The sequence below is a fragment of the Muntiacus reevesi genome, chromosome 16, assembly GCF_963930625.1.
Source record: "Muntiacus reevesi chromosome 16, mMunRee1.1, whole genome shotgun sequence".
NCBI classification, from domain to species: Eukaryota; Metazoa; Chordata; class Mammalia; order Artiodactyla; family Cervidae; genus Muntiacus; species Muntiacus reevesi.
The window spans coordinates 35,452,852-35,479,675 of NC_089264.1; the positions used below are offsets into that span (position 1 = coordinate 35,452,852).

Here is a 26,824-nt window from a genome sequence, read left to right on the forward strand (position 1 = left end):
TGAAGAGAGAGCGTCTAATTCGGTTGTGGAAACAATGCTCTCCATATTTCACTTAAAATGAATGAGGCATATTTTGCAACATTTACTATTTAAAAGAAAAAGATACATACATATATATATATATATATATATATATATATATATATATAACTGAGATACATATGGCCTAAAGCTATATATATAGCTGAGCTGGGTCTTGGTTGCTGCACGGGGCCCTTCTTTAGTTGTGGCAGGCAGGGGCTACTCTCTAGCTGCAGTGTGCAGGCTTCTCATTGCAGTGGCTTCTCTTGCTGTGGTGCACGGGCTTTGTTGCCCCATGGCATGTGGAATCTTCCCAGACCAGGAACTGAACCCATGTCTCCTGCACTGGCAGGTGGATTCAACCTCTGGCTCCCAGAGAAGTCCGCAACATTTACTATTTATTTCAGGGACAAATTAAACAATAAACCCCTTTCAAAAAAAAGTAAAAGGAGAAATGGTTAATGAATACAAAATTACACTTTATGGCCTCTTCAAAAGTTACCTAATGTGCTCTGGCCTTTCAATGAGGCTGTGAAATTAGTCTAATAAACTGAAAAAGAGAGATGATAAGTACAGTGTTTACCTATCTGAACAGTCTCTATCTGTACTTGTGAAGCTTCTTATAAAACAGTGGGAACACAGCTTCTAAAAGGTGTGTGATAATGAGTTATGAACAGTGGCCAGGATCAGGCCGGCTCTGGCTCTGGCAGTTAATAGACCATGTTCTTGGGATTCTAGGCCTCAGTGTCCTCAGCTGTGAAACAAAGGGCTGGACTTGCTCAATGACTGATGGGGGTCCTTCCAGCTCCACATTCATTTTTGTCCAAATAGCCTTGGGCAGACAGGGCCTTTGGAAAACGAACATTTCAGAAGAGGCCTCTTCTGAAAATCAAACTCCAAAGTCCATAGTTAAAGATTTAGCTCTGAACAAAAATTGGCCAAGAAGGAAAATCAACAACAGGGGAAATCACACTTCTGGAAGAGAAGCATGCTGCAAGAGTTTCTGGAAAACAAAGCAGTATCAGAGAGTACAATACGAGATCAACCAAACCCACAGATTAAGATTAAAATTACAAGATTATATAATGAATCTTGAGAAATAACCTTTTAATAATAGTGGAAAATTGCTGAAAGCTTCTATGCCAGGTCTTGTGCTAAGCATGTCCTATGGATTAATTCCTTTAGTTTCACATGAATCTGAAGAGGTAGGTGGTATATTATCTTCATTTTAGAGGTAAGGAAACAGATGTCAAGTGAGCTGCCCAAAGCCACACAAGCTAAGAATGAGCAGGACCAGAATTTGAATCCAGACTCACGGGCAGATGATGACAGCCCATCGTTTGTGTGAACCACTCTGAAGTGATCGGCTAAGTGATTCAGTGTCCCCTGTCTACTCATCCATGGAAAAGTTAAAAAAAAAAGGCTTTCTGGAATTTTTTATCAGGAATAGTATCTCTTCAAAAGAATGACCTATTTCCTTTCTTGTAGATAATCTTTCTTTTTGGCTGAGCTGCAGTTTGTCCAAGGCAAGGCTTGTTTTCTTATTCTTTGTATTGGCCCAAATGCTGGGTATTTAACAGGTGCCAGAAAGGAATTCTAATTTCCCTCCTGTCTACAGAAAAATGGAATCATAGCTTTGGCCCTCTGCATGCATGCTGAGTCACTTCAGTAGTGTCTGACTCTTTGCAACCCTATGTATCATAGTCCGCCAGCTTCCTCTGTCCATTGGATTCTCCAGGCAAGAATGCTGGAGTGGGTTGCCATGGCCTTCTCGAGATCTTCCCCAACCCAGGGATCAACCCCACCTCTCTTCTATCTCCTGCATTGGCAGAAAGGTTCTTTACCACTAGCGCCACCCGGGAAGCCCAGCTTTGGCCCCCTACCTTGTGGCAGTCTTCACATCTAGAGATGGGGTGGGTTTGTAGGGCCGGCCACAGCTGGGACCTGGGTCCAAGCTGGGTGACTTAGTTATCGGCGGGGCATTGATCCTGGAGCTCAGGTCACCACTCAGAAAGTTCTTGGCGTAGGAAGCGAGGTTTGGCACACTGACCACTCGGCTGGGCACTTCCTCCACCTTCTTCTTCTGCTGGGATTGAAAGAAAGGCCTGTTAGTGCCGCCTAAAAGCAGCGTTATTGTAAAAGGAGATAAGCCTGCCATGCCAGAATTACGTGAGCAAGAGACAATACTTTTACTTATCTATTACATGTTCTTTTTGAAAGCATTTAGTTGTGCTTTAAAACAGGTTCACAATCTCCATCCAAAACTTCTGGCAGCAAATATATTTTTTAATTTAAAGTTTTTAGATTTTAAAAGGCACCCTCAGCAGAAGCTGGCCCACACTGTCCTCAATACATTAATATTTCTGGAATGAAACTTACATTTTGTCACATGAAGAGCGATATATAAAAATTATAAATGAGCTCACATGAATTCAGCTGGAGTTAATGAATTACCAAAAAAATATAAACTTTTTAGTGCTTTAGGATTTTGTGATAGCAGATGAGAAATTTGGATGTGAATATTTTCACTGTAATACATTCCAAAAATATAAAAGGAGAAAAATGGTGAAGTGAAGGATTCTAGCCCTTCTCCTTCTCCTTCCTATCACCAAGATATCTCCACTATTAGTAGTGACACATATATAAAAAGTTTGGAAAGTTAAAAAAACTCATAAAAATAAAAAATATATATAATCTGCCTAGTCAGATATAAACAGTTTGCTAGTAATTTGGACTATTTCCTGGGGGTCTTATTTTCAATGAATATTTCTCTAAATGAATGCCAGATTGTTGATAAATAAGCTACTGTTATCTTTGGGGAAAATAAAGCCAGCAGAATTATGTAATGCATTGAAACCAGTAGGACCAATTTACCTTCATGGAAGGGGTCAAATACCCTGGGTGAGGATTGAAAGAGAAGGATCTATTCCGATGGGACATTGCGCTGGGGAACGCTGCATAGTGAAATCTTCTCTCCTCCTGGAAAAAATACAACTGAGTCTAAATGAGCCTAACTACACAGCACACTGAGTTTGATTTGAAGGAAGATGGCTGTGTGAGGGCAGATTACAGAGAGGAGGAAAAACCAGGGAACAGAGGGGAAGTCAGTGGGAATCAAATTACAATCCACTGAGGCTTTGAGGAAGCACCTTTATTTCTGGGGCCTTTGTGTCCCCAGCCCCTCTTGTAAAGGAAAGGACAAGCTTATTTGGCATGCCTTAGGGAAATCAGAGATCCAGGTACTCTTAGCATCTGGGAAAAGTCTACTGCAAAAAGTTATTAGCTAAGGCAAAATAAAAAACACCCAGGTACAATTACTATATGAGTTTTCTTGGTGGCTCAGTGGTAAAGAATCTGCCTACCAATGCCAAAGATGTGGATTCAATCCCTGAGTCAGGAAGATCTGAGAAGGAAATGCAACCAACTCCATTATTCGTGCCTGGGAAATTCCATGGACAGAGGAGCCTGGTGAGCTATAGTCCATGGGGTTGGACAGTCCAAAAGAGTTGGACATGACTTAGTGACTAAACAAAAACACAATCGCTATATGGTCAATCTTCTTTATCTGTGTTATTTTCCACTTTTTTTCTTCCCGGATGTCTTGTTTTTAAAATAAGTTCCAGGTGTATAATTTCATCTGTAAAAACATTGATAAGTATTTCTAAGAGATAAGAACTCTTTACAAAACATAACCACAATACTTTTGTCACACTTAACAAACAAACAATTCCTTATTGTGTGTTAGTCACTTAGTCCGGCTCTTTGCGACCCCATGGACTGTAGCCTGCCAGACTCTATTGTCCCTGGAATTCTCCAGGCAAGATTACTGGAGTGGGTCACCATTTCCTTCTCCAATTCCTTTTTAGTATCATCTAATTTTCAGTTAGTGGTTAAGTTTTCCTCATCATCTTGACATGAAGTGCCTGGGGAGCAGGAGGGTGCGAGGATGGGTTTGAGATACAAGTGTATGTGTGTGTTGTGGGAGGATGTGTAGCTGTGTAAGCCACTATAAGACCATGGATTTTACTCTGAGAAGAACAGGGAGCCATAGGTAGTACCGAATAGAGCTGTGCTGTGATCTGTCTTACATTTTAATACGATTACCCTGGTTGCTGTGAGGTCAACAGAGTATGGTGAGGCTGGAGTGAGTGGGGAGACCAAAGGACTCTCCACCATTCCTAAGAGGCAGTGGGGCCTGACTCAAGGTGGTGAAGGGAGAGATCCAGGAAGTGGCTGGACTTCTCATGTGGCTAACTAGCTGACCCATACGGGCCACACTGATAGAAATGTGTATCACCCAACGTCTCCAGAGCTGAAAGTAAACCACTGGGAGCTGGCTTATAGAGAATTTTCAACCAAAGCGTGGAGCACAGGAAGCCTGGACAAAAGCCTAAAGCAATGGTCCAAGTGTGAGGAGACACAGATGTGAGGTCCAAGTCATTCTGCTGCTGCTCCTGCTAAGTCATTTCAGTCGTGTCCGACTCTGTGCAACTCCATAGACGGAGGCCCACCAGGCTCCCCCATCCCTGGGATTCTCCAGGCAAGAACACTGGAGTGGGTTGCCATTTCCTTCTCCAGTGCATAAAAGTGAAAAGTGAAAGTGAAGTCGCTCAGTCGTGTCCGACTCTTCGCAACCCCATGGACTGCAGTCTACCAGGCTCCTCCATCTGTGGGATTTTCCAGGCAAGAGTACTGGAGTTGGGTGCCATAGACTTCTCTGCCAGGTCATTCTAGATTTTCCCAAATTCTATAGGTTAGCAAAACACAAACCAATACCAACATCAGGCAGATGGTGTAGGACTTGGGAGCGGAGTGATTATTTTTTGCCTTCTACTTTCCTGTGTTAATTTTTTCTAGTGAGCATGTATTATTTTATATAACAGGGAAACAATATCCAAGGACCTTTTGTAAGGTGGCTTTCAGGTTATCAGGAATACAGTTTTAGGCCCCCAGGGAAGTGCCAGGCTAAAGCAAACACCCCTGAAGCCTCACCGTGAGCTGCTTGATGATCTCCTCCCTCTCCTTCAAGCGGGTCTGCAGACGGCCTATGAGCTGAACGTCCTCTGGCCTGGATGCCCCCTTCCCTGGCTTCTCTCCGGAATCTTTCAGTCTGTTTCAAGCAGGCATGCAGTTAGCCCCCGTGCCGCAATGACTCAACCGCGAGGAGGGAGATGTGGACATGATGGGGATGATGCCGTGTGCTTGGCCTGGCTGGCCACTCTCTGTTCACCAAAGGGGAAACTGAGGCCCAGGGTCAGCCAGTGAATTGGTTGCAGAGCTCTGGGTGGATGGAGCCCAGGACCCCAACTCCCAGTCTGACATGTGTCATTCCTGGGCTGTAGGGAAGTTTGGAGAAAGTGGCCTTGGCTGGCAAATGTCCCCACTGCTAGCAAGGACAGCAGGTTGTGCTAATACAGATGTGGGTCCATCGCCATCTCCTGGCGGCCAGAGAGCATGGCATGAGCTAGTTCTGCAAAATGGGGGGCAGCAGGTACCCACAGCCCTTTCAATGTGAAGCTGGAGAGACACAACCTCTGGATGGTGGTGGAGGGAGGGGGGCTGCAGTTGGTCCACGGATTAGTTGATAAGAGGCCAGGGTTTTGGGGTGAGAGGACCTGGACTCTTAACCCAGCTCTGCTTTTTTCTAGCTGTGTAATGGGTATTTTGTCCATAACCCTCAGTTCCTTCTTTAAAATGGACATGAAACTGGGTGGTTGTGAGGATCAATGAGATAATGTGCCTGGCACATGGTAAGAACCCACTAGATGGTAGATGGTAAAACCTACTCCAGATTTTGGATGATTTGCTTTATATTGGAGACAGTTGGGGACAGTTTTTAAGAGCACAAGTTAAGGGTAAGACAGGTGACATGTAAAGTTACTTAGTGCTGCTTGACCTGGTCACCTTGTCACTAACCCTGATCCCCCAGTCTCTTCTCCTCTCAGCAGTCAGAAATGACCCTGTTAAAAGGTGAATCAGAAGCCCTTGCTTCTGAAGCCCCATTCACTCCACACAAATTCACACAAACCCCTTCTCAGTGAGGCATCTTCTCTATCCCTCCCAGCTATTCTGCCAAGCTCAGTTCCTACCATCACTCTTTCATTCATTCCACTTAAGCCTTCTGGCTGTTTGGTCTTGGGAGGCAGGCCCCAGGGTCTTTGCACTTGCTGTTCTGTCTGATTGGAAAGCTCTTTGTCCAAATGTCGCTCTCATTTCCATGCCTCCTTAAGCTTAAATATCACCTCCATGCCCACCCTTGGCACTCCAGATACTGATCCTGTTTTCCTTATAGCATTTTCACTGTTATGAAGTTTAACATTTAAACAAATGTTGACTCTTTGTCAGAATCTCCATCTAGAATTTGTGAGTGCTATGAGATCACAGTTTTTGTTTTATTCCCACTGTAACCCCAGAACCTAAAACAGTGCAAGGCACACAGAAGGCCCTCAACAAATATTTGTTGAATGAATGAATGAATGTTCGCAAGAAGGGTTCCTGGTTTCTTAATCTGTCCATGGGAATAAGTTTCTACCTTTAAGATCTGCTGTGACAGCAAAAGAGACACAGATGTAAAGAACAGACTTTTGGACTCTGTGGGAGAAGGCAAGGGTGGGATGATTTGAGAGAATAGCATTGAAACATGTATATTATCATATGTGAAATAGATCACTAGCCCAGGTTCAGTGCATGAGACAGGGTGCTCAGGGCTGGTGCACTGGGATGGGATAGGAAGGGAGGTGGGAGGGAGGATCAGGATGGGGAACACAAGTACACCCATGGCTGACTCATGTCAATGTATGGCAAAAACCACTACAATATTGTAAAGTAATTAGCCTCCAATTAAAATAAATAAATAAAATTTAAAAAAGAACTTCTGTGAGGATTAAATGAGATGATGCACATTAGAGGGGGAAATGCTCATTTAAAAAAGCAGCCTTGATCCTTCTGATTTCTTCCAAGTGTGAGGGTTAAATCGTGCTCATTCCTCACAGATTAACAGTGCCCTGCATGAGACAGGAATCTTGTCTCTCCTAAAAGGATGGGTGACCAACCTTCCCAGTTTGCCTGGAACTGAGGAGCTTCTGGAACTCAGGACTTCTAGTTTTAAAACTAGGAGAGTCCCAGGGACACTGGGATGAGTTGGTCCCCCTAACAAAACGGTACATCTACAATTCCCTCCCAGCCTGGGGCCACAGCCTCACTTACTCAGTTTCCAGGGCAGCCAGCCGGGCCTGGAGCCGGGCTTGAGCACTGCTGAAATCAGCCACCATGGCCTGCATCTCCTTCCGGTGTTCCTGGCGCAGCATCTCCACCTCCCGGGCCCGCTGGGCTTGCTGATCCTCCTCCAGCAGCCTGGAGGGGTAGAGGTGGGTAGGGGGGAGTGGGAGGAGAAGCACAGCTGGGCTTGCCCAGGCTCTAGCAACTGAACTTCTAGGGGACTGGAGTTTCTCCCCACTCTGCTGGGTGGCCTGCAAAATCTGAGATCAGGACATGGTGGGAAGGAGACCTGGGTTCTCTGAGTTGTGGGGACCAGGATAAACCCATCTCGTGGGACACCTTCTCAGCATCTTCCACCCCAGCATTCCATGAAGGACCTGAGCACAAAGGGCAGCCTTCAAGGGGAAAGGTGGGAGGACAGCTCAGGAGAGGAGTCCCAGAAAACACTCCTTTCACTTGGAGCAGGTGGGGAGGCCTGGAGGCTGAGATTCTTTATCAGAATTGCCGATTGTTGGAACTCTGAGAGCTGGAAGACCTGCAGTCCAGTCTGGAAAGGCAGGGTGTGAACCAGAGTAGGGGTTAAGGCAGGGTGTGAACCAGTGAGAGGGCCTAAGAGAACAGCATTTAGGCTACCAGTGTCCATCCATGACCTCCCCATCACCTCCGAGTTGTGTGACCCTGGGCAAGCTAGGCTTGGCTCAGTTTCTCCACGTGACTGACAACAGGGGCTACTTTGTAGGGTTATTGCAAGGATGAACCATGTTAATCCGTGTCCAGGACAGCCCGTGGCACAAAGTATATATTCGACCATCAGCTATTAATATCACTTTTCTTAACCTTGGGGTGGGGCATGAAGGGATCCTCAGACCAGACTGAAGGGCCTGACACCCTCCAAAAGTACATGCATATTTTTGTGTGATGATAGCCTTCTCCAGGAGAGAGGCTGTTGCTTTCCTCATCTGGAGGAAGCTGTAACCAGAAATGATTAGGAACCCCTACTCTGGTCCAGTGTCCTTATTCCAGTGTTACACGGTGAGTCCCTAACTGAATTCAAGGTGCTCCACCTTGGCCAGGTAGGTTCACGGCTGTTCCTCAGATGAGCTCAGGCCTACTTTCACTTGAACTTTATGCTGGGAACTGGGACATTCAAACACTGGGATGAAATGGATAAGTGCCTTCAAAGATACAAATTACCAAAGCTTGCTCAGGAAGAAACAGATAACCTGAAAAGTCCCATATCCATTAACAAAATTAAAGTTGTAGTTATAAACTTTCCATCAAGGTGAAAAAAGGCTGTGAATTCAGGATGGAAAAAGGGCTATCCAACCTAGATAAGAAAATCATAGTTATCACTACAATTTACCAAGTACCAGGGTCAGTCCATGGTAAGCCTCTTCCTATATGTTTCACTGCACCTACAATAGCCCCAAGAGAGGTAGTGTTTCCTACAGTTTACAGGTAGGAGAGGTTAGCAGACTTGCCCAGGTCACACAGCTAACAACAGGACCACAGCACTGTCTTTTAAACTATGCCACAGCACCGTCTTCCTAAGGCTGGTTTTAAGGATATTTTTGGGATTATTAAGTTTGATTCCATAAATTTCCTGATCTGTAGTGAAATAGGGTAAATCCAGCATCGACCCCTCCGTCTACTTCAGGGCTTATCCTCTGCAGTTTTGAGATCTAGAATTCCTAGACCACTGATACCTTCCATGGGTCAAAGGAGTAACACCAGTGAAGTCCTGGCGTACTAGGGAGTCTTTTCTTTGGGAAGATGCCGAAGGCGTAACCTAATCTTACATCCCAGAGGCTCACTAGCGGGCAGAGGAGGGAGAGCGGGAGGGAGGGAAGCTGGGAGCCTCAGACCGACCTGCGCTGCTCGCGGAGCTGCAGCGCCTCCTGCTGGTGCTGTTCCACCTCGGCCTGCAGCCGCCTCACTGCCTCCTTGAGCTGCGAGTTCTCCTCCCAGAGGCCGCATCCCTCGCTGGGCTGCAGCTCCGCTGCGCTCTTGCCTTTGGGAGAGCCCGCCTGGCCCGGGCCGCCCTCTTCCTGGGGAGAAAGCAGCCAGAAGAGCCGTTTGCAGGAGGCTCAATGGCAGACAAGGGCCACAGATGTACCGCGGCAAAGACCCAGCCTGGAGCCCAAATTCCGCACTTGACTCAGGAGCTCATGTCTAACCTCTTGGAGTTTTCAGCTTTGAGAGTTGGCCAAATTTGGCTCTGCAAAAGTCGAATGATGCTGTTGAGCCAAGAATGTGGCTTAAATCAAAACAAGCCCAACACTCCACCTCTGTGGAGTCTATGTGTTTGGGGGGGGGGGCGGGGGGGATGTCTCATGTCTCTTCTTGTAAGAACACTAATTCACTAATTATCCCCCGAAGGTTTCATTTCCAAATTCCATCATACAGGTGATTAGGGCTTCAACATGTAAATTTGGGCAAGACCACAGAGGGCGGAGGAAGGGGAGAGTGAATATTTGCTGAGCAATAACGATCTATCACACCTCCTTCCAAGATTCTGAAACAGTGAGTCTCGATACATCTCGGCCCTGTGTCTTCTGAGAAAGTTTCCCAGGTGATTCTGAGGCCACCACTGTTATAATCCACTGCCCCACACTTGCCCTCGCCCGTCTCTTTACCTAGGGTGCCCTCCACACCCAATCATTCTTGCCTTGGTGATACCTTCTCATCTCCTTGGGGGAGAGGCAACACGCTTTCTTTTCTCTGCGAGCCAGCTCCCATCTGTGTAGAGGTTACATAGAAGTGCACTGATTTGCTGAAGTGCTGTTTTTCTCTATCAGACCAGCAGGTGGAGAAAAGGAAGGAGCTATCTCCACTTCAATCTTCCCAATTCTATACCCCCTAGCACAGTCTGGGATTCAGTAGGTGCCTAATGAATCCCTGCTGTGAAATGATGCTTGAAATGCCAAGGTTCAGACAGAAATATAAGGATCTATGTCCAACATTAAATGAGGGCACAGTTAATTCCCAATTGGTGAATGTAGCAGTTTTCAAGGTCACGCAAACATGCCTGAAGGTTTGTGCACCTATTCCTGCCCCATGAAGACGGAACAGCATTGCAGAGGGGGCATGTGTGGCCCAGGCCCCATACTTGTGCTTCCAGCCCTGGGGTGCACATAGTGTGGGACACTCATGGATACCACCTGGCGCTCACATCTGCATGATCCAGAAGAGCTCAGTTAAGCTTCTGTGGGGCCACCCTTGACTAGAGGGAGAGAGAAGTTGACGGGTAAGTCCATCCCTTTCTGTCCTTGACTGGGGAAGATTTGAGAATTATTTCATGGGGCTCTCAGAAGATCCCAGTGGATGGAACACCACTTACTTGCAGTGGCAGCCACCTTGAGACTGCATCCTTATATTCTGCCTGCCCCCCAACTGCCTGCCCCTTCATTCCTGCTGCCTGAAGTTGTCCCTTCTTATGAATACATTTCTTCTCTGTGTGGGAGATCACCCAGGGTCTGCTGTTTCTCCCTGAGTGTTCAGGGCTTCCCTCCAGTGAGATGTAGATGAGGCCGGCACATTGATGACCAGGTACTGTCTCATCTACCCAGCCCGAGTCTCTATCCATAGTCCTCAGGAGAGCCTGTCATTCACTGCAGTGGGCCTGTCACTGAACCCTCCAGCCACCAGCTGTCACCATCCTACACTTCCCGTGTCCCCTACCATAGGTCCAGGTGGCTCCCACCAATCTAGAACATTTAATGGATCATGTTCTGTTTCCCCTCTGCTAGACTCTACCAACTGCGCTGAACTCACTGTGATATATCAGTTGTTAATAATTCTCACTCAACACAGGGTCCCTCCTTAACTCAGGGACCAGTACAACCAGGAAGTACAATTTCTCCTCTGAGGACTGTGGGTGGTTTCTGATAGTGTGACACTTCCCAGCATGATCAAAAGGCAAATTGTGTACAGGTTCTCAGTACCAGCAACATCTGGAATGAATGATCCCCACGTTCCTCCGATCTTCAGCAGGGCTGGGACACCAACTAACTATGGCCATTTGCATACCCTGGTGAAGACTCTACTGTGTGCAGAACTGTGTGCCAAGTGCTGGGGCTGGGTGGACTGAGATGGAGCAGACATGGCTTGTTCTAAAAGGACTCGTAGTCTGGTGGAGGAACCAAGGATATCCAGGTAGTGACGGGTCCCTAAAAGGACAGGCAGTAGATGTGGGTGCCAGCTGAGCTGTATTAACAGGAAGTGCTCCAGGCACTCAGAGGGTGCGGAGAAGTCATGGGTTTGGATGGGAGACCCCCAGCCTGGAAGGATCAGCCAGGCACTGAAAAGGGAGGAAGGGTCCCAGGCCGGGGGCAGGGCACATGCAGAGGCACCGAGGCAGGAGGCAGAGGCCACGTTTAGAGCAGAAAGGGAAACACAGCCAGTGGGTGAAGGCTTTTCAACACCAGACTGGGCGCTGGGAGCTTGTTCTGATAGCAGCAGGGAGCCTGAAGGCTTTATACAGAGGTGCCTTAGATGGATACCCGAGGCCTGCTGTGGTGGGCTGGGGAGAGATGTCTGGCTTGTGAGGGGGTCCCTGTGCTGCCCAGCAAGGTAGGAATTATGGATGGGCAAGGAGGAAAACGATGGGCCAAGTCTGACCAGAAAGTTCAGAGCTTTGGTGACAGAAAGGCAGCCTCCACTCATGGGAACAGGGGGCATCAAGGCAGGAGTCTGTTTGGGGAGGTGTTCTGAGAAATTCTGTGCAGGTCCATGGAGTGACTCAGATGGGCTGTCTCTAGGGGTTGTCTGTCACCAACACCCTGAGACACTATTTCATCTGAATTTAAAATAACAGGCTGTACTTAAAACTTGTTTTTGCTTTCCAGAGATGGAGTCTGCAGGCTCATCAAGTATCCCCCAGGCCTGCGGAAGGACAGGGGGTAAAAGAGCACTTGGAACCTCTCCCTGATGCTGCTCCAAGAAGGGTGTGGGCAGGGCAGGGGTGCTGACCTCTGAAGTCCCAGCACGGTCCTCGCTGTCCCCTGGACACTGGGTGATGGCCTGCCGTCTGCCCATGCTCTCCAGGGCCCTCAGCTCGGTCTGCAGAACCTCCAAGTCCTTCTGGTGCTCAGAGCAGGCAGCCCGCTGCTCTGCCAGCTCCTGCCTCAGGGACTCTGCAAAAGGAAGGGCAGTGGCAGGTCAGGGGTGTGCTGAGGCCAAAGTCTGGGGTGGGTTAGGGTGGCGAGCAGCTGTAGGTATTGGTTCAAGTTCCCCAAACTTACCTGTTTCAAGAGAACAGCAACAATAATACCATTTATAGAGTACTAAATATGTTAAGCCCTTAAAAAGTGTTTTCAGTGAAACTCTACAACCATCCTATCCAGTATTATCCCTCCCACTTTATGACGAAGGAATAGAGCCTTAGAGAGGCTCAGCAGCTCAGAGCTATTCTGCCAATAAGTCATAGTGTCAGGATTCAACACTTTCCATGGTTCTTCTTCCCTCAGAATCATCTGCTTAACCATTGCTGGTTGGTTAGGATAGGGGGTGGGACAGCCTGAATCCAGAGCTGAACCCTGAGGCAACACTTGGCCTCAGCAACAAGACAGAAAATTAAGAACAGAGAATTAGCACATGACCCAGTGGCCTCTTCTTGAAGTACAGGTCTCAAACTGAAAATGGTGACATACATTTATACTAATTCTCATGGAGACAGACAACCACAGGTTCTACTTCTCATGGATATGAGTTCCTAGCTGGATTGTGGACAGCAGGGAGGGGATGGCATATCATCCCAACAAAGTCATTATGAAAACCAGAATCATCCAGGAGAAATGCACATGCCCTCCTTAACTCAGGGACCAGTACAACCAGGAAGTACAATTTCTCCTCTGAGGACTGTGGGTGGTTTCTGATAGTGTGACACTTCCCAGCATGATCAAAAGGCAATTAAAATAATCATTTCAAAAAGAACATTTTCTGATGGAGTAGACAGTATTCAGTGAGCTATTAATTTTTAAAGAGAATATGATTTTCAAGCGCTAGTAAATTTGATACTTTATTTTCCTTTATGGACTTTTGAGACTTTATACTTTAGTTATTGCAAATTACTTTTGAAACATTGCTCCGATAATCCCAGAGGCCATAAGATACATAGTACAGGACTTAGTATAGAGCAAGTGCTCAACATTTATTTGTAAAATAAATAAAAGATGTTTAGAGTGAAAATTAATGATATTGTGAAAGTGTCCCAGTTATAAAAGATTTCCCACAAGTTTACTATGCTTCCCTGAAAGGACAGTATTTAAACACATATAAAAGTTTAATTATTCTGATGCTATTATGTTGAAAATTTTATCTCATCATCTTCCTTCTCCCCTAGGATTTTAATAGAGTGATTTCTATAGCTTAAACACAATCCAATTTTTGAAATTCTTTATCACAAAAATATGTGTAATAAAACCCTTTAGCAAAGCATGAACTACAGAGGGTTCATTCATTACCTACCCCTCTTCTCTCATATTTTCTCACCATCCATTCATTTACCCATCCACACCCCCATCCATCCACCCGCCCATCCACCTATTCATCCAGCATGTCCAGGTACCCACCCCAGTGTGTCAGGTAATCTGACACTTCCTGCTCCTCACAGTGACCTATGCTGCATGTCAGGTCTGTCTCACACAGATGATGGAAGGGGAGTAACTTCGACCAGGAAGTCCTAGTATCACACTGTGGTGGCCTGTGCTCCCGCCCACCCAATGCCACCCACAAAGCCCATGATTTGCTATCATCATTACAGAATCCACAAAACCCCTTCTTCCTGGGACTTGTGCTGAGCATGCCAGTCTATCCTCAGGGTCTCTCTGGAATCTTTCATCCAAGTAAGGACCAGGCTGCTGTGGGGTCAGAGAGGTCAGGGACAGGGCAGCAAGGATGGTTACTGTGGGGTTTTAGACTCATCAGGGGTGTCCAGTCTGATCTCAGTCTGGGGAGTCTGGTTTCTGGGAAGTGTGGTACAACCTGGGTTTTAACTTGTATAATGTGTCTTCTTAAGATGCCGAAACTTTGGCATTTCCCACGTGGCCACCTCCACTCCAGGGTAGCTGCTAACTGGGAATTCTGTGGGACTCTTTGTCTCCTTCATCTGGAAACATGCAGGGCTGATGTGCTGACATGCAGTGAGCAGGTTATACTGTCTAATGAAATCAAACAGCAAGTAGATCTTATTCACTTATGGAGGTAAAGAAAATATTCTTCTGAAAATTCTCTTAAGGAGAGCACTGTCGGGGTTTGAAGAAATATTTTAAAAGGTCTATACGGTCTTTAATGCTAGACATGAAATGAGGAGGGCATTTGTCTTGCTCTTAAGAGTGAGAAAGAAGATGAGAGTAAAGGAGAAAATGAGGGAGAGAGATGATCTACAAAAACAGACAGAGTTAGCCATGCAAAGGTGGAATATTCAGCAGTAATGACAGTGAACATTTACACAGCATTTACCAGGCTCTATGCTAAGCACGTCCCATGTACAGACTCATGTAATTGTAATAACAGCCTAATGAAGGGGATACTATTATTATTACCATTTTACAGACGAGCAAATGAGTCACAGAGCAGTCAAGCAACTCGCCTGAGGTCACACAGCTAGTGCACATTGAATGGAGTTGGGCCTCATGCCCAGGCAATTTGATTTTGGAGATCTATATTGCCTCTGGAAACTTCCAGAATGCTTTGTGTGACTTTGTGCTTTTTTTTCTGTGAAAACTGAAGAGGAAATGAGCTTCCTGCTGAGAATGTGAAGGCAGGGGAAGAAGCAGAGGCACACCCAGAATCCTGGGGGCTTAAGTCCCCACATTTACAGAAATCTTTAGAAATGAGAGTTTGAGGCCATCTCATGAAACTCTCAAGAAGGCTGAGATCTGGCTAATGCTCAGTAATGATGACAAAGATAATGATGATAATATTATCTGCACTAGCTGGGCTCATTTATATGCTAAGCATTTTATATTTAATATCTCATCAAATCCATACAACGCTTCTATGACGGACAGACAAGTGCAACTTCACTTCATAGAAAAGGAAAATGAGGCAGCATGCGACCTGATGCACATCTTGCAGCTGGTTGGTGGCAGAGCCAGGAGAGTCGCCCTGGTCCTTACCACCCCCCACCCCGCTGCCCCAAGCCCTGATGGGTGCACAGCTGACTGCATACCTAAGAGGAGTGCCTGCTGAGCCTGCATCCTCTCTAACTCCCCTTGGAGCTCTTGCCGGGCCTTTTCCTCCAAGGCCTGCATCTCTAGCCGATGCGTCTGGTGCTGGATCTGGAGGCTGTGGCTGGATTCCTTCTTCAAGCGTTCTTCTGTGGCCTGTGGGCACAAGTGGGAGGAAGGAGGCATGAAAGCAGGCACAGAGGGGAGACCTGTCCCCTTTGCCTAGTTCTTCCTCATTGTTGGGGGCTCCCTGAGCCACCCCCCAGTGGAGGGCTTATCAGGCTACTGTGAATGTTCCCCTACTCATCTGGAAGGACAGTAATGACCTGGCCACAGCAGCCGTTTTGTGCTGTGTGAACCTAACTGGTTCACAGCTGACTGGACCAGAGTGGAAAGCTGTTCCAAACTGGAGCAATCATTGGGAATTTGGTGTTAGGAGGTGGGGGAGAGAGCAGAAAGAGACAGACACTAACTAGGAAAAGGAAGAAAACAGGTTCTTCTCTACGGCCTTTAGAAGGGACACCGGTCAACACCTTGATTTTAGGACTTCTGACTTCCAGCACTGTCAGATAATAAATCTGTGTTGTGTTCAGCCACCAAGTTTATGGTAATTTTGCTACAGCAGCAATAAGAAACAGTTTATATTACTTTTGCAACAAAGAGTTCCAGTTAACACATCCCACTTTTCAGGTGAGCAAACTGAGGCTGAGAGAGATGAATTAGCTTTCCCAAGGTCACACAGAAAAGATACAGGACTAGGAGGAAACAAGCTCAGAAAAGTAAAGTGCCCTAACTGAAAACCAGTAATGGCGGGTGCAGGATTGTAACCCATGCGTGATGGTATCCAGGGCCCAAGCCCTTCCCACTCCCTCAAGCAACCTCTAGGAACAATGAGAAATTGGACTGCATCAAATGCATGAGGCTCCCATGAGGGAAGAGCAGACGAGGCAACTACCAGAAGGCAGCAGCTTCTTTGCTTTGCCACTCCCCAGCAAATGAGGAGAAACAGTCTTATTCCTCTCATGGGAAACTCAGTCATCCCCTGGTGAGTTTATTTAGACAGAAAAGTCTTGTACTTTTCAAACTCTCTGATACTTTCTTCTTGCACTTGCTGCAAGGCTCAGAGCACTCCAACTGGTGACATTTTAATCCCAAGGAAATGTGAATGGAGAGATTGAAGCAAAGGTTTGCAAAATATGGAGCCAATCTCTTTTTAGGTCAGCCTTGCCTGCCTTCTGGCTCAGAAGTCCTTGGCAGTGAGGACCACGCAAGGTTTAGTGGCCAGATTTTATATCAAGCCAGACACTCATCCCTGGCAAATTGCTCCAGCTTTTTGTTTGCCTTGGGGCTTCTCTGGTGGTTCAGACAGTAAAGAATCTGCCTGCAATGCAGGAAACCCAGGTTCAATCCCTGTGTCAGGAAGATCCCCTGGAGAAGGGAATGGCTACCCATTTCGGTATTCTTGCCTGGAGAATCCCATGGACAGAGGAACCTGGTGGGCTACAGTATGGGGTTGCAGAGTCAGACATGACTGAGCGACTAAGACATTCATTTTTTCTTGTTTGCCTTGCTCTTGTGACCACCTCCTAAGGGACCCAGCTTCAGCCCCCAAGTCTCCATGCTCCATCCTATATAGTGTCTTCTTTCTCTGTGCTCCCAAAATACTGTGAGGGATTATCTCATGGCTCCAACTTACTGAATTAGAGCAACCTGTTCAAGTGGCTGTCTTTCCCCCTAGAGGTGAGCTCCATGAAGGTAGACTGTGCTAATCATCTGGGAATCTCCAAAGCTCAGCACGATGGTAGCTCAAGATAAATGCTCAATAAATACCTGCAGAATCAATGAGTGAGTAATAAGAGTGGGTCTTCTTAAAACTGAGCTCTTCTATGGACAGAATGTTTGTATCCCTCCACTCTCAAAACTCATATGTTGAAACCTGTTCCCCAATATGATGGAATTGGGAGGTGGGGCCCCTGGGAGGCACTGAAGTTGTGATGGTGGAGTCCTCATGAAAGGGATTAGTGCCCTTATACAAGAGACCCCAGAAAGAGCTCCCTTCCTCTTCTGCCATGTAAGATTAGAGTGAGAAGATGGCCATCTATGAGCCAGGAAGTGGCCTCAACAGACCCCAAACCTGTCCAAGTCTTAGACGTGGACCTCTAGCCCCTAGAACTGTGGGAAATAAATTTCTGTTGTTAATAAGTCACTCAGCCTATGTTACTCTGTTAAAGAAGCCTGAATGGACTAAGACAATCTGTTAGTCATGTATTGCTTTAAGCACTTCTCGTGGATTCTCTCTTTTGATGCGCTCAGTGGTTCTGTACAGTACATATGACTAGCCTCACTTTATGAATGGGGAACATGAGGTACAAGGAAGCCTAAGCTCCCTTTCCTTGTAGGTGGCAGACCCAGGATTTGAACCCAGGCATCTCACTCTCAATCACTGTCCTGTATTAGGAACGATCATATGTCTACCATCTCCAATGAGAATTGCAGACACTTTGGTCTCATTCTGGAACCACCCCAAGTAGACAGAAGCTAGTAATGAAGACTCCATGAATCTGGTTCCATGGCTGCTAGGGACTGGGGCTTAGAACTGTGGGTCACCCAATGGGCAGAGCACACTCCCCCCTCTCCCATCACCCGCCTCTATGCTTTCTCTACCTCCTGCAAGGTATTGAGGCCTATAGCCTGGAGGGGTAAAGCTCAAACCAACACAAAGGCCAGCATGACCCAGCAGTGAATAACCTGGGGAACTTGGCAGCCTTAGCTCTTGTAGACTGAAAGCAAAGCTGGTAAAAGATTTAAGAGAATAAAAGAAGAAAAGGAATTCACAAATTCTCAACACCTACTAAGTGTCAAGCAGTCCACATGTATTATTTCATTTCTTTTCTCTTTTTTCTAAAAGCTTATTTTATATTTTTGTCTGGGCAATGCATGAACACAGTATAAAAAGCCAAATACTGCTTTTTAAAAATGAAAACTAGCACCTCCCACCTCTTTCTTCTTCTCTCTGCATCCTGTCTACTGGAGGCAGCCATTGGAACTTTTTTAGTTCTTTCTTCTGATATTTACCACCAATAATAAGACAGTATCTCCATTCTGCTTTAACTTGATTATTTTAGAAATTATGAATTTTCTTTCTATTATGGTAGATGAGGATTTTGTCTCATACATTCTTTCTCTTCCATTCCTTAAATACTGTCATATATTTTTTTAAATACAGTGAAATATATTCAATATTTCCTTCTTGTGAGTAAATGCCATTTACTGCTAAGCTAAATAAATTATAATTTTTAAAATCTACCTTGGATTTCCCTGGTGGTCCAGTGGTTGGGAATCTACCTGCCAATGCAGGGGATCTGGGCTCAATCCCTGGTCCGGGAAGGGATTCCACATCCCTCAGGGCAACTAATCACTTGTGCCACAACTACTGAAGGCTGTGTACTCTAGAGCCTGTGCTTGGCAACAAGAGAAGTCACTGAAATGAGAAGTCTGTGCACCACAGCTAGAGAGTAGCCCCCACTGCAACTAGAGAAGGCCCACATGCACCAAGACCCAGCACAGCCAAAAATAAATAAATAAATAAATAAATAAGCTACCTTATCCAAAGTTTTGTTTTTCCTTGCATTAATAACTACTGTATTTTATTATTATTATTTTTTGGATTTTTTGGCCAAGTCTTCCTACAATCTCTAAAAGCTTTGTAAAATACATTCGCTACAATTTTGCACATGGCCAAATAGATCAGAGAAGCCATCAAGCCTATTTTTCCATGGAGGCATCTCTTCTGGAGCCCTCCATCCTCATGCTGCAGTCTAGACTCCAGTCTAGGCTCTGTTAGTGGCACAGCTAGGCTCCATAAACCTTTCTCCTGTGCTAGATTCCGTGTATGCTAGATCTCTTTTATTCCCTCTTTTTTTGGTTTGTTCCTTTGTTTTGGTGGGATATTCCTCAAGGAACTTCCTGAGGAAAAGCGTATGGAAGATGCAAAAAGAACTCTGAAGGGTGTTCTGAGGCTGAGTGAGACCATCCAAGAAAGGGAAAGCTTGGAATGGGGAGCCCTTCCCCAGCCTGGGATCCAGACCTTGTTGGAGAAGGTTGGTGGTAGTTCACTGATGGAGATGGCTGGATTGCCCAGGCCAGAGTCAAGCAGGAGGAGCCCTCCACCTGTGCAGGTGAACCAAGGTGGGCAGGTGCCCAGAGGGAATGGGGGCGTCAGGGCAGGTGTGCCCGAGCAGAGAGTGTTTGCTCTGTGAGGGTTGCAAGAAACAAACCTCTGGGGTACAGGCAACAGCAGTCAATGGATAGGAACTCAGAGAGAGGCAGGGTCAGCAAGTGCGAGGATGGAATCTGTGTCCACATCACAACTGGGTCTGGACCAGAGCTGTGAGATTACTGTGAGGTCACTGGGGCAGTGACCTCACACATTCATTCAGCATCATTCATTCATTCACACCTCATTCAGCATCCTCACACACCCAGGACACTGTTCAGGTGTGCAGTGGAAGCCAGAAACAGAGCAAACATGCACCTTCCAGAACCAGGAAGGGAAGCCTCCTTCCTCCTGCAAGGGGCCTCCAGCGCCCTCTACTGACAAAGCTTAAAGGAGCTCTGTAAAGGAGGAGAAATGCCTCAAGAATACAGATCATTATCACAAGCAGGTATTGAAGGGTAAATCGAGAACTGAGAGGCATAAACTGATAACAGAAGGTAATTCTCCTAATATTTCATGTGTCTGATATTTTTATTCAGTTATCACCCTTATTAATGGTTTTAATCAAATTTCTCACAATTGCTTCATTATATTCTAGCTTCCCTGTTGCTGCTGAGATGTTTGATGACATTTGAATTCAAGTACTTTGAGTATGGTATCAATTTTTCCCTTAGAATTTCTTTTGAATTCCCTTAGAATTTCTCAGAATTCCCTTAGAATTTCTTTTGCAGGATATTGCCCAAGTCATGACAGAGAAGTTGGTCATGATATAAAAATGTCACGTGCAGATGACCAGAAGTTCAACAGACCTGAGTCTGTTTGAATCCTTGTCTTGCCTCTTACTAGCTATGTGACCCTGAGCAGGATGCCAAACCTCTCTGAGCCTCTTTCCTCATCCAGAAAAAGGGAATATGATAATAATGACCTTGTAGGATGAATATGGGGACTGGAGATATTGTACAACAGGCTCCCCCCAAAGTGATGAGCAGCTCCCACAACAAGAGCTCAGTAGTAGTTAGTGGACGTCATCATTAACACCTTTACCTTGACTTCCTGGTTTTTAGCCTTCTCAAGCATGCAGAGAGCTCGCTTGTGGGCAGCCTCAAGCTGGGCTTTCGCTGCCTGATTCTGCTGGACGGTCTCCTGGAGCTCATGCCGCAGCTGCTCCCGCTCGTGGTCCGAAAGCTGCTGGAGCTCCCGCAGGTCCTCCCTGTAGTTTGTGGCACACTGCTCCAAGGCCTGCTGCATCTGTGACACCTGCCCACCGGGGCATCCAACCTCAGGCTGGGACCCTCACCCTCCCTGGGATCTTCCTTAAACATCAAAGCTTTCTGACGTCTCCACAGCCCACCTGAGCCTCCTCTACCCACGGGAATGCTGAGGCGGGTAGAAGCTGCAAGCTTGAAGGACCTGGGAACAGCTGGTCCTCCTAGGGGCTCCTCAGCTACAGCCATGGATACCAGGGAACGGAGAAGGGCTGGGATGTGTGCCATCCAAGAGAAATCAAGAGGGGACCAGAAAACCCTCCAGAGATCTAGACAGCAGCCTCCCTCGCGTGCCCCACACGCCCAAATCTCCCTTTCTTATGGAAGCTTTTCCTGACAGTCCTATTTGGTATTATACCCACCCCTCATCACCAGACAGCCACTCAGTCTTCTTTATCCTGCTCAGTCTTTTCGTTTTACTAACACCCTTAACATCTTCTAATATTATAAGTGTTTATTTTTTATGTCTAGTGTTCATTGTCAGTGTCCACCTCCTCTGCTAAAATACAAGCCCTGTAATGCAGGACTTTTGTCTGGTTTGTTCACTGATAACATACAAACACCTAGAAGAGTTCCTGGCTCATAGCCAGTCTCATGAGCCACAGCAGGTATGAAATGAATAAATGAACAGAACCAAGAAGCCCACCTTGCCCTGGACCTGGACTGCCCTCCCCAGCTTGGACAAGAATTGGGCCCCACATGCATTTCCAAGGCTGTCTGCAAGAATAAGGGAGAGGCAGGGTCTCACTCAGCATGAGGGTGCATCCCCACCAAGGTCACCCTTCTACCTGGGCTTGCAATCTGGCCTTCTGGCTCTGCCACTCCTCCTGCAGACGCTGGATTTCTGGTGCCTTCTCCTTTGGCAAAGAGCCCAATGGAGGCTGCAGGTCACCTCCCTCCTTGATGGGCACTTCGATCCTTTGAAGATACAGAGGCCAAAATCACAAAAGATCCCAGCTTGGAAATGACATGGTCACCCTGCTAACATCCCAGCCACTTGGGCTGGGAGGAGGGAGCTCCGATGGCACTAATGAAATGACAGACATCTCTCTTGGATTTGAAAAAGTCATTTGACATACAATTCTGACTGCTGTTGCACTTGGGAGACTGTCAATATTCAGCTGGAATCACTGGATATCTGTTTCAGTGGTACTTAATAAATGATGATCAATTATCAGAATGACTGAGAGCTTACAGTTACTTATATGGGGTCCCTAGTAGCTTCAAAAGAAGGGGTCTCTGCAGTCTAATTTCACAACTTTTCATGAATGTAGAAAAAAAATAACAAAAAATTTATGTTCTACTTGAATACAGTAATTTACACTTTTCAAAGCACACATTGCTTTAACTGGCTGTTCCCAGGTATACACAAGAGGATTATAAATAGCTTTTCTGTGTATGTAGCAGGGACAAGACAGGCTGGTTTAAAGCTGCAGTAGTTTCTGCATTCTAGAAGAGATGCTGACAAATATTTTTGGAGGAGACTTTTCTATACTCAGTTTTGAGCCTGTAAACCAGCTGATAAATTCAAATGTGATGGGGTGAGATTGTAAAGTTAAGTATTTATCCTGTTTAACAGTGTAAAAGGATGCCACACCGTGGGCATCTCTGCAGAGATTGCTGGGAGGTCAATGACATTTTGCTGTCTCTGGCAAACGCTTCAGGCCAGAGGACCAGAGGTTAGGGAGTTAGGGCCCTGGACTGTGAAGAAAGACCTTGATAAGGACTCTGACTTGGCAGAGGTGAAAAGGCCCAGCAACATGGACAGAGGAAACCCCTGAAAGGAAGGGCAGGGTGTTAAAAGCAGTGTAGCAAAGTTGTTAAGATCATGGACACTAGAGCCAGATTGCCCAGATTCAAATTCTAGCTCTACTACTGGTAACTGGTTATGTTACCTTGTCTGAGCTCTTTAAACTGTTCCCTCTTCTAAAACATGGGGTTAATATCAGTACCTTTCACATGGTTTGTTATAAAGATTAATAGAGTAAATATCTTAAAAAATGCTTAACTCTGTGGCACATTGTAATATACAAATAAAAAAATTAGTCAAGTATTTAATAAAGTGAAAAGGTTTCTTTCTTTGCATCCTAATTCTCTTAGGTTATTTTCAAACTTCTGGAAGCTATGCTAAATATAACCAAATTTAGAACAGCTTATTTATTCCTACAAATAGGGCTACTGGGATTTTACATGGGATTGAACTGAATCTATAGCTGTACTTCAATTACAATCATTCTGTCTGTAAGTAAATACACTTTTACTATTTCTTTTTAATTTGTAGCTCTTTTTCTTGCTTTATAGGACTGGGTAGGACCTTCAGGACAATAATAGGTAGTGAGAGCAGAATTTTTGCTTTGTTCTGAGTTTTTGGAGGAATGTGTCCAATATTTTACCATTAAGCATGTTTATCATACATGATCTTTTTCAGGTTGAAGAAATTCTATTCATGGATTGAAGAGTTTTTATCATGAAAGGATGTTAACTTTTGTCTAATGCTTTTCTGCATCTATTGATATGATTATTTATTTTTTCCCTTTATATTTTAATATGATGAATTACATGATTGCCATTCAAATGTTCAATCAACCACACATTCCTAGGATAAACTCTATTTGGTCATGATGTATTATTCTTTTTATATACTGCTTGATTTTATTTTCAAACATTTTGTTGAGGATTTTGCATTCATGAAGAATATTAGTTTGTCTATATTGATGAATGTTTTAAGTGCCTTGAAAAAATTTATTCTGTAGTTTTTCAGCATATTATCTACAGATATAAAATAGATTGTTAGTTAATAGTGTCGTCCAAATCTTCTATATCCTTACTGACATTAGTCTAGTCATTCAATCAAATATTCAAAAAAGGGTCTCAGAATCTCAGATGTGATTATAAATTTCTTCCTTTAGTTCACATAGTATTTGCTTCATTATTTAAAGCTCTGTTATTAGGTAATACACATTTAGGATTGTGATGTCTTCCAGATGAATTGACCACTTTACTGTTGTGAAACATCCCTTTTTAATCACTGGTAATACTTCTTGTTCTGAAGTCTACATTGATATGAATATAGCCACATTAGCTTCCTTACATTTTGTATTTGCATGGAGTATCTATTTCTACCATTTTACCTCCCAACCTATCTGTGCCTGTATAAACTGTGTCAAACAAAATACCACCAACTGAAGGGCTTAAAAAACAGAAATTAATTTTCTCATAATTCTGAAAGCTAGAAGTCCATGATCATGGAGTCAGCAGGTTTGGTTTCTTCTAAGGCTTCTCTTCTGAAGCTTGCAGATGGCCAACTTCCGTCACCCTGTGTCCCCACATGATTGTCCCTTATCTGCTTTACCAGGGCACTGATCTCTTCTTACAAGGAAATACTGGGTGGGGGCCATCCCAATAACCCCATTTAAATCAATCACCTATTTAAAGCTTTTTCTCTGAATGCATTCATATTGGGGATTAGGGCCTTAACATACGAATTTGAGGGGGCCACGGGGCAGCACAATTCAGCCCATAACAGTGTCTTTATACTTAAATCTCTCTCTGGTAGATAGCACGTAGTAAATGTCCTGCCTTTTTATCCTCTCTGGCAATCTCTTTCTTTTAAATGATGTCTCTATTTCATTTACAATATCAGTATTGAAATGACTGGGTTTAAATCCACATCTTATTTGTTTTCTAACTGCCCAATCCTTTTCTTATTGTTCTTCTGTTCTTTTTCTATCTTCCTACCTGACATTTTTTATGATTCCACTTTAGTTCTTTTATTGGATTTTTTAAGCTTTTCTTTGTATTAATGTTTAATGTTGCTCTGTGGATTAAAACTCATATCCTTAACCTATCGCAACCTTCTTAGAGTTAACATTGTACTTCTTCATATAAAATATAAGTCCCTTACAATACTATAATTTCACTAATTGCTGTTCTTTGTGCTAGTGGTCATATATTATTCAACTATATGTATTATGAACTTCATAACATACTGCTTAATTATTAAGCAGTTATATGTCTTTTAAAGAAATTGAAGAGAAAGAAAAGAAGTAGTTTTTTCTATTTACCTATACATTTACCTGGAGAAGGCAATGGCACCCCACTCCAGTACTCTTGCCTAGAAGAATCCCATGGACGGAGGAGCCTGGTAGGCTGCAGGCCATGGGGTCACAAAGAGTTAGACATGACTGAGAGACTTCACTTTCACTTTTCACTTTCCTTCATTGGAGAAGGAAATGGCAACCCACTCCAGTGTTCTTGCCTGGAGAATCCCAGGGATGGCAGAGCCTAGTGGGCTGCCGTCTATGGCGTCGCACAGAGTCGGACACGACTGAAGCGACTTAGCAGCAGCATACATTTACCATTTCTGAGGCTCTTCGTTTTCTCCTGTAGATCCAACTTTAAATTTGCTGTAATTTTCTTTCAGCTTTAATAAATTCCATTGCTGTTAATCATACTGCAGCTTAACTGGTGAAAAGTCCTCTTAGCTTTTATATACCTGAAAATGTTCTATTTCACTCTCATTTTTGAAGGATATTTTCACTCGACTTAAAATTAGGATTTTACAGGTTTTTTTTTTTCTTTTCCATTTATAACCTTAATGATATTGCTTCACAGTTTTCTGACTTTCATCAGAAAATGAGCCTAGAAGGTTGATGAGAACTCAGTTGTCATTAGTATTCATGAAAAGCCAACTGTCTCCTGTATGTAATTTGTCTTTTTAAAAACCTGACTGCTTGTAAGATTTGGGGGGATATATTTTGTTTTCAGCAGATTTTCTATGATGTGTCTAGGCATTGTTATCTTCAGATTTATTCTGTGGGGAGTTCACCTAACTTCTTGAATATGTAAATTGGTGTCCCACATCAAATTGGGGGAATTTTTGGTCATTTTTTCCAAATATTTTTTCCTGCTCCATTTTATTTGCCTTTTTACATGTGGGCTCCAAATACATGCATGTTAGACTATTTGATATTGTCCCACAAGTCACTAAGAATCTCCTCATTTAAAAAAAATTTCCCCCCTCATTCTTTGGATAGCACAGTTTCTACTGATCTATCTTCAAGCGACCAACTTTTCTTCTGTGATTTTAATTTGCTGTTAAGTACATCTAATGAGGTTTTCATTGTGGATATTGTACTTTACAGCTTTAGAATTTCCATTTGCTCCAAGGTTTTCATTTCTCTGCAGAAATTCCCTATTTGTTCATTCATTATAACAATCCTTTCCCTGAACATAGCTCATATAACTGCTTTCAAGTCTTTGTCTGCTAATTCCAATATCTAGGTCATTTGAGGCTTTATTAGCTGATTTTTTTCTTGATTATAAGTCATACTGTTCTGCTTCCTTGCATGTCTTATAATGTTTTCATCAAATGCTCAATACTGTGGATAATAAAATACTGGGAGTCTGCATTATTAATTCCTTTCAAAAGTGTTTAGTTTTGTTATGACAGCCAGTTAAATTACTCAAGGCTCTTTCTGATCTTTTTATTCCTGGATTTGTCTTTTGTTAGAGCATGTATATTTCAACACTGTCCTTTGTTCTAGGGTGTGGCCCTTATCCTACAGGGTGTGTTTCTTACTCCTAAAATGTTATGTCGAGAGCCAACACATGAGACCCTACCCCTAAAAAGGCCATAGGGGAGAAAACCTGACGGGCAAGGCGAATCAGGTTTTCAGGGGTTTTCGAAAAGGCCAGCTTACGAGATCCCACCCATGACAAGGTCACAAGGAGAAAGCCTGACAGGCAAGGCAGATCAGGTTTTCAGGGATTTTGAAAAGCTGCCCCCGGCTCTCACCTTAAAGATGATATCTGTCTTTCTGATGCCTGCCTCAATGGACTACTCCCTAATTTCTCTGACATAGGCAGGAAGGCCTTCCCCAATCTCTTCCCAAATAAGAATCAATTTAGAACTTTAATCAATAAGTTTCCCA

The 26,824-nt window shown here is 44.6% G+C and overlaps 1 protein-coding gene across 2 annotated transcripts in view; it reads right to left on the reverse strand.

Moving 5' to 3' along the window:
• The window catches only part of FAM184B (family with sequence similarity 184 member B), a 117,723-nt gene that overhangs the window by 1,600 nt on the left and 89,299 nt on the right, over positions 1–26,824 (reverse strand). Inside the window, exons 9-17 of one of the 2 annotated variants that reach the window (XM_065907096.1) lie at positions 21,680–21,809; positions 20,671–20,883; positions 15,413–15,566; positions 12,211–12,374; positions 9,109–9,287; positions 7,228–7,374; positions 5,014–5,131; positions 2,896–3,000; positions 1,905–2,104 (exon numbers count right to left, since the gene is read on the reverse strand). In XM_065907096.1, the coding sequence (XP_065763168.1) occupies positions 1,905–2,104; positions 2,896–3,000; positions 5,014–5,131; positions 7,228–7,374; positions 9,109–9,287; positions 12,211–12,374; positions 15,413–15,566; positions 20,671–20,883; positions 21,680–21,809 (1,410 nt within the window). Of the gene's footprint in view, positions 1–1,904; positions 2,108–2,895; positions 3,001–5,013; positions 5,132–7,227; positions 7,375–9,108; positions 9,288–12,210; positions 12,375–15,412; positions 15,567–20,670; positions 20,884–21,679; positions 21,810–26,824 lie in introns of both variants that reach the window. The other variant, XM_065907095.1, reaches the window with a different exon arrangement.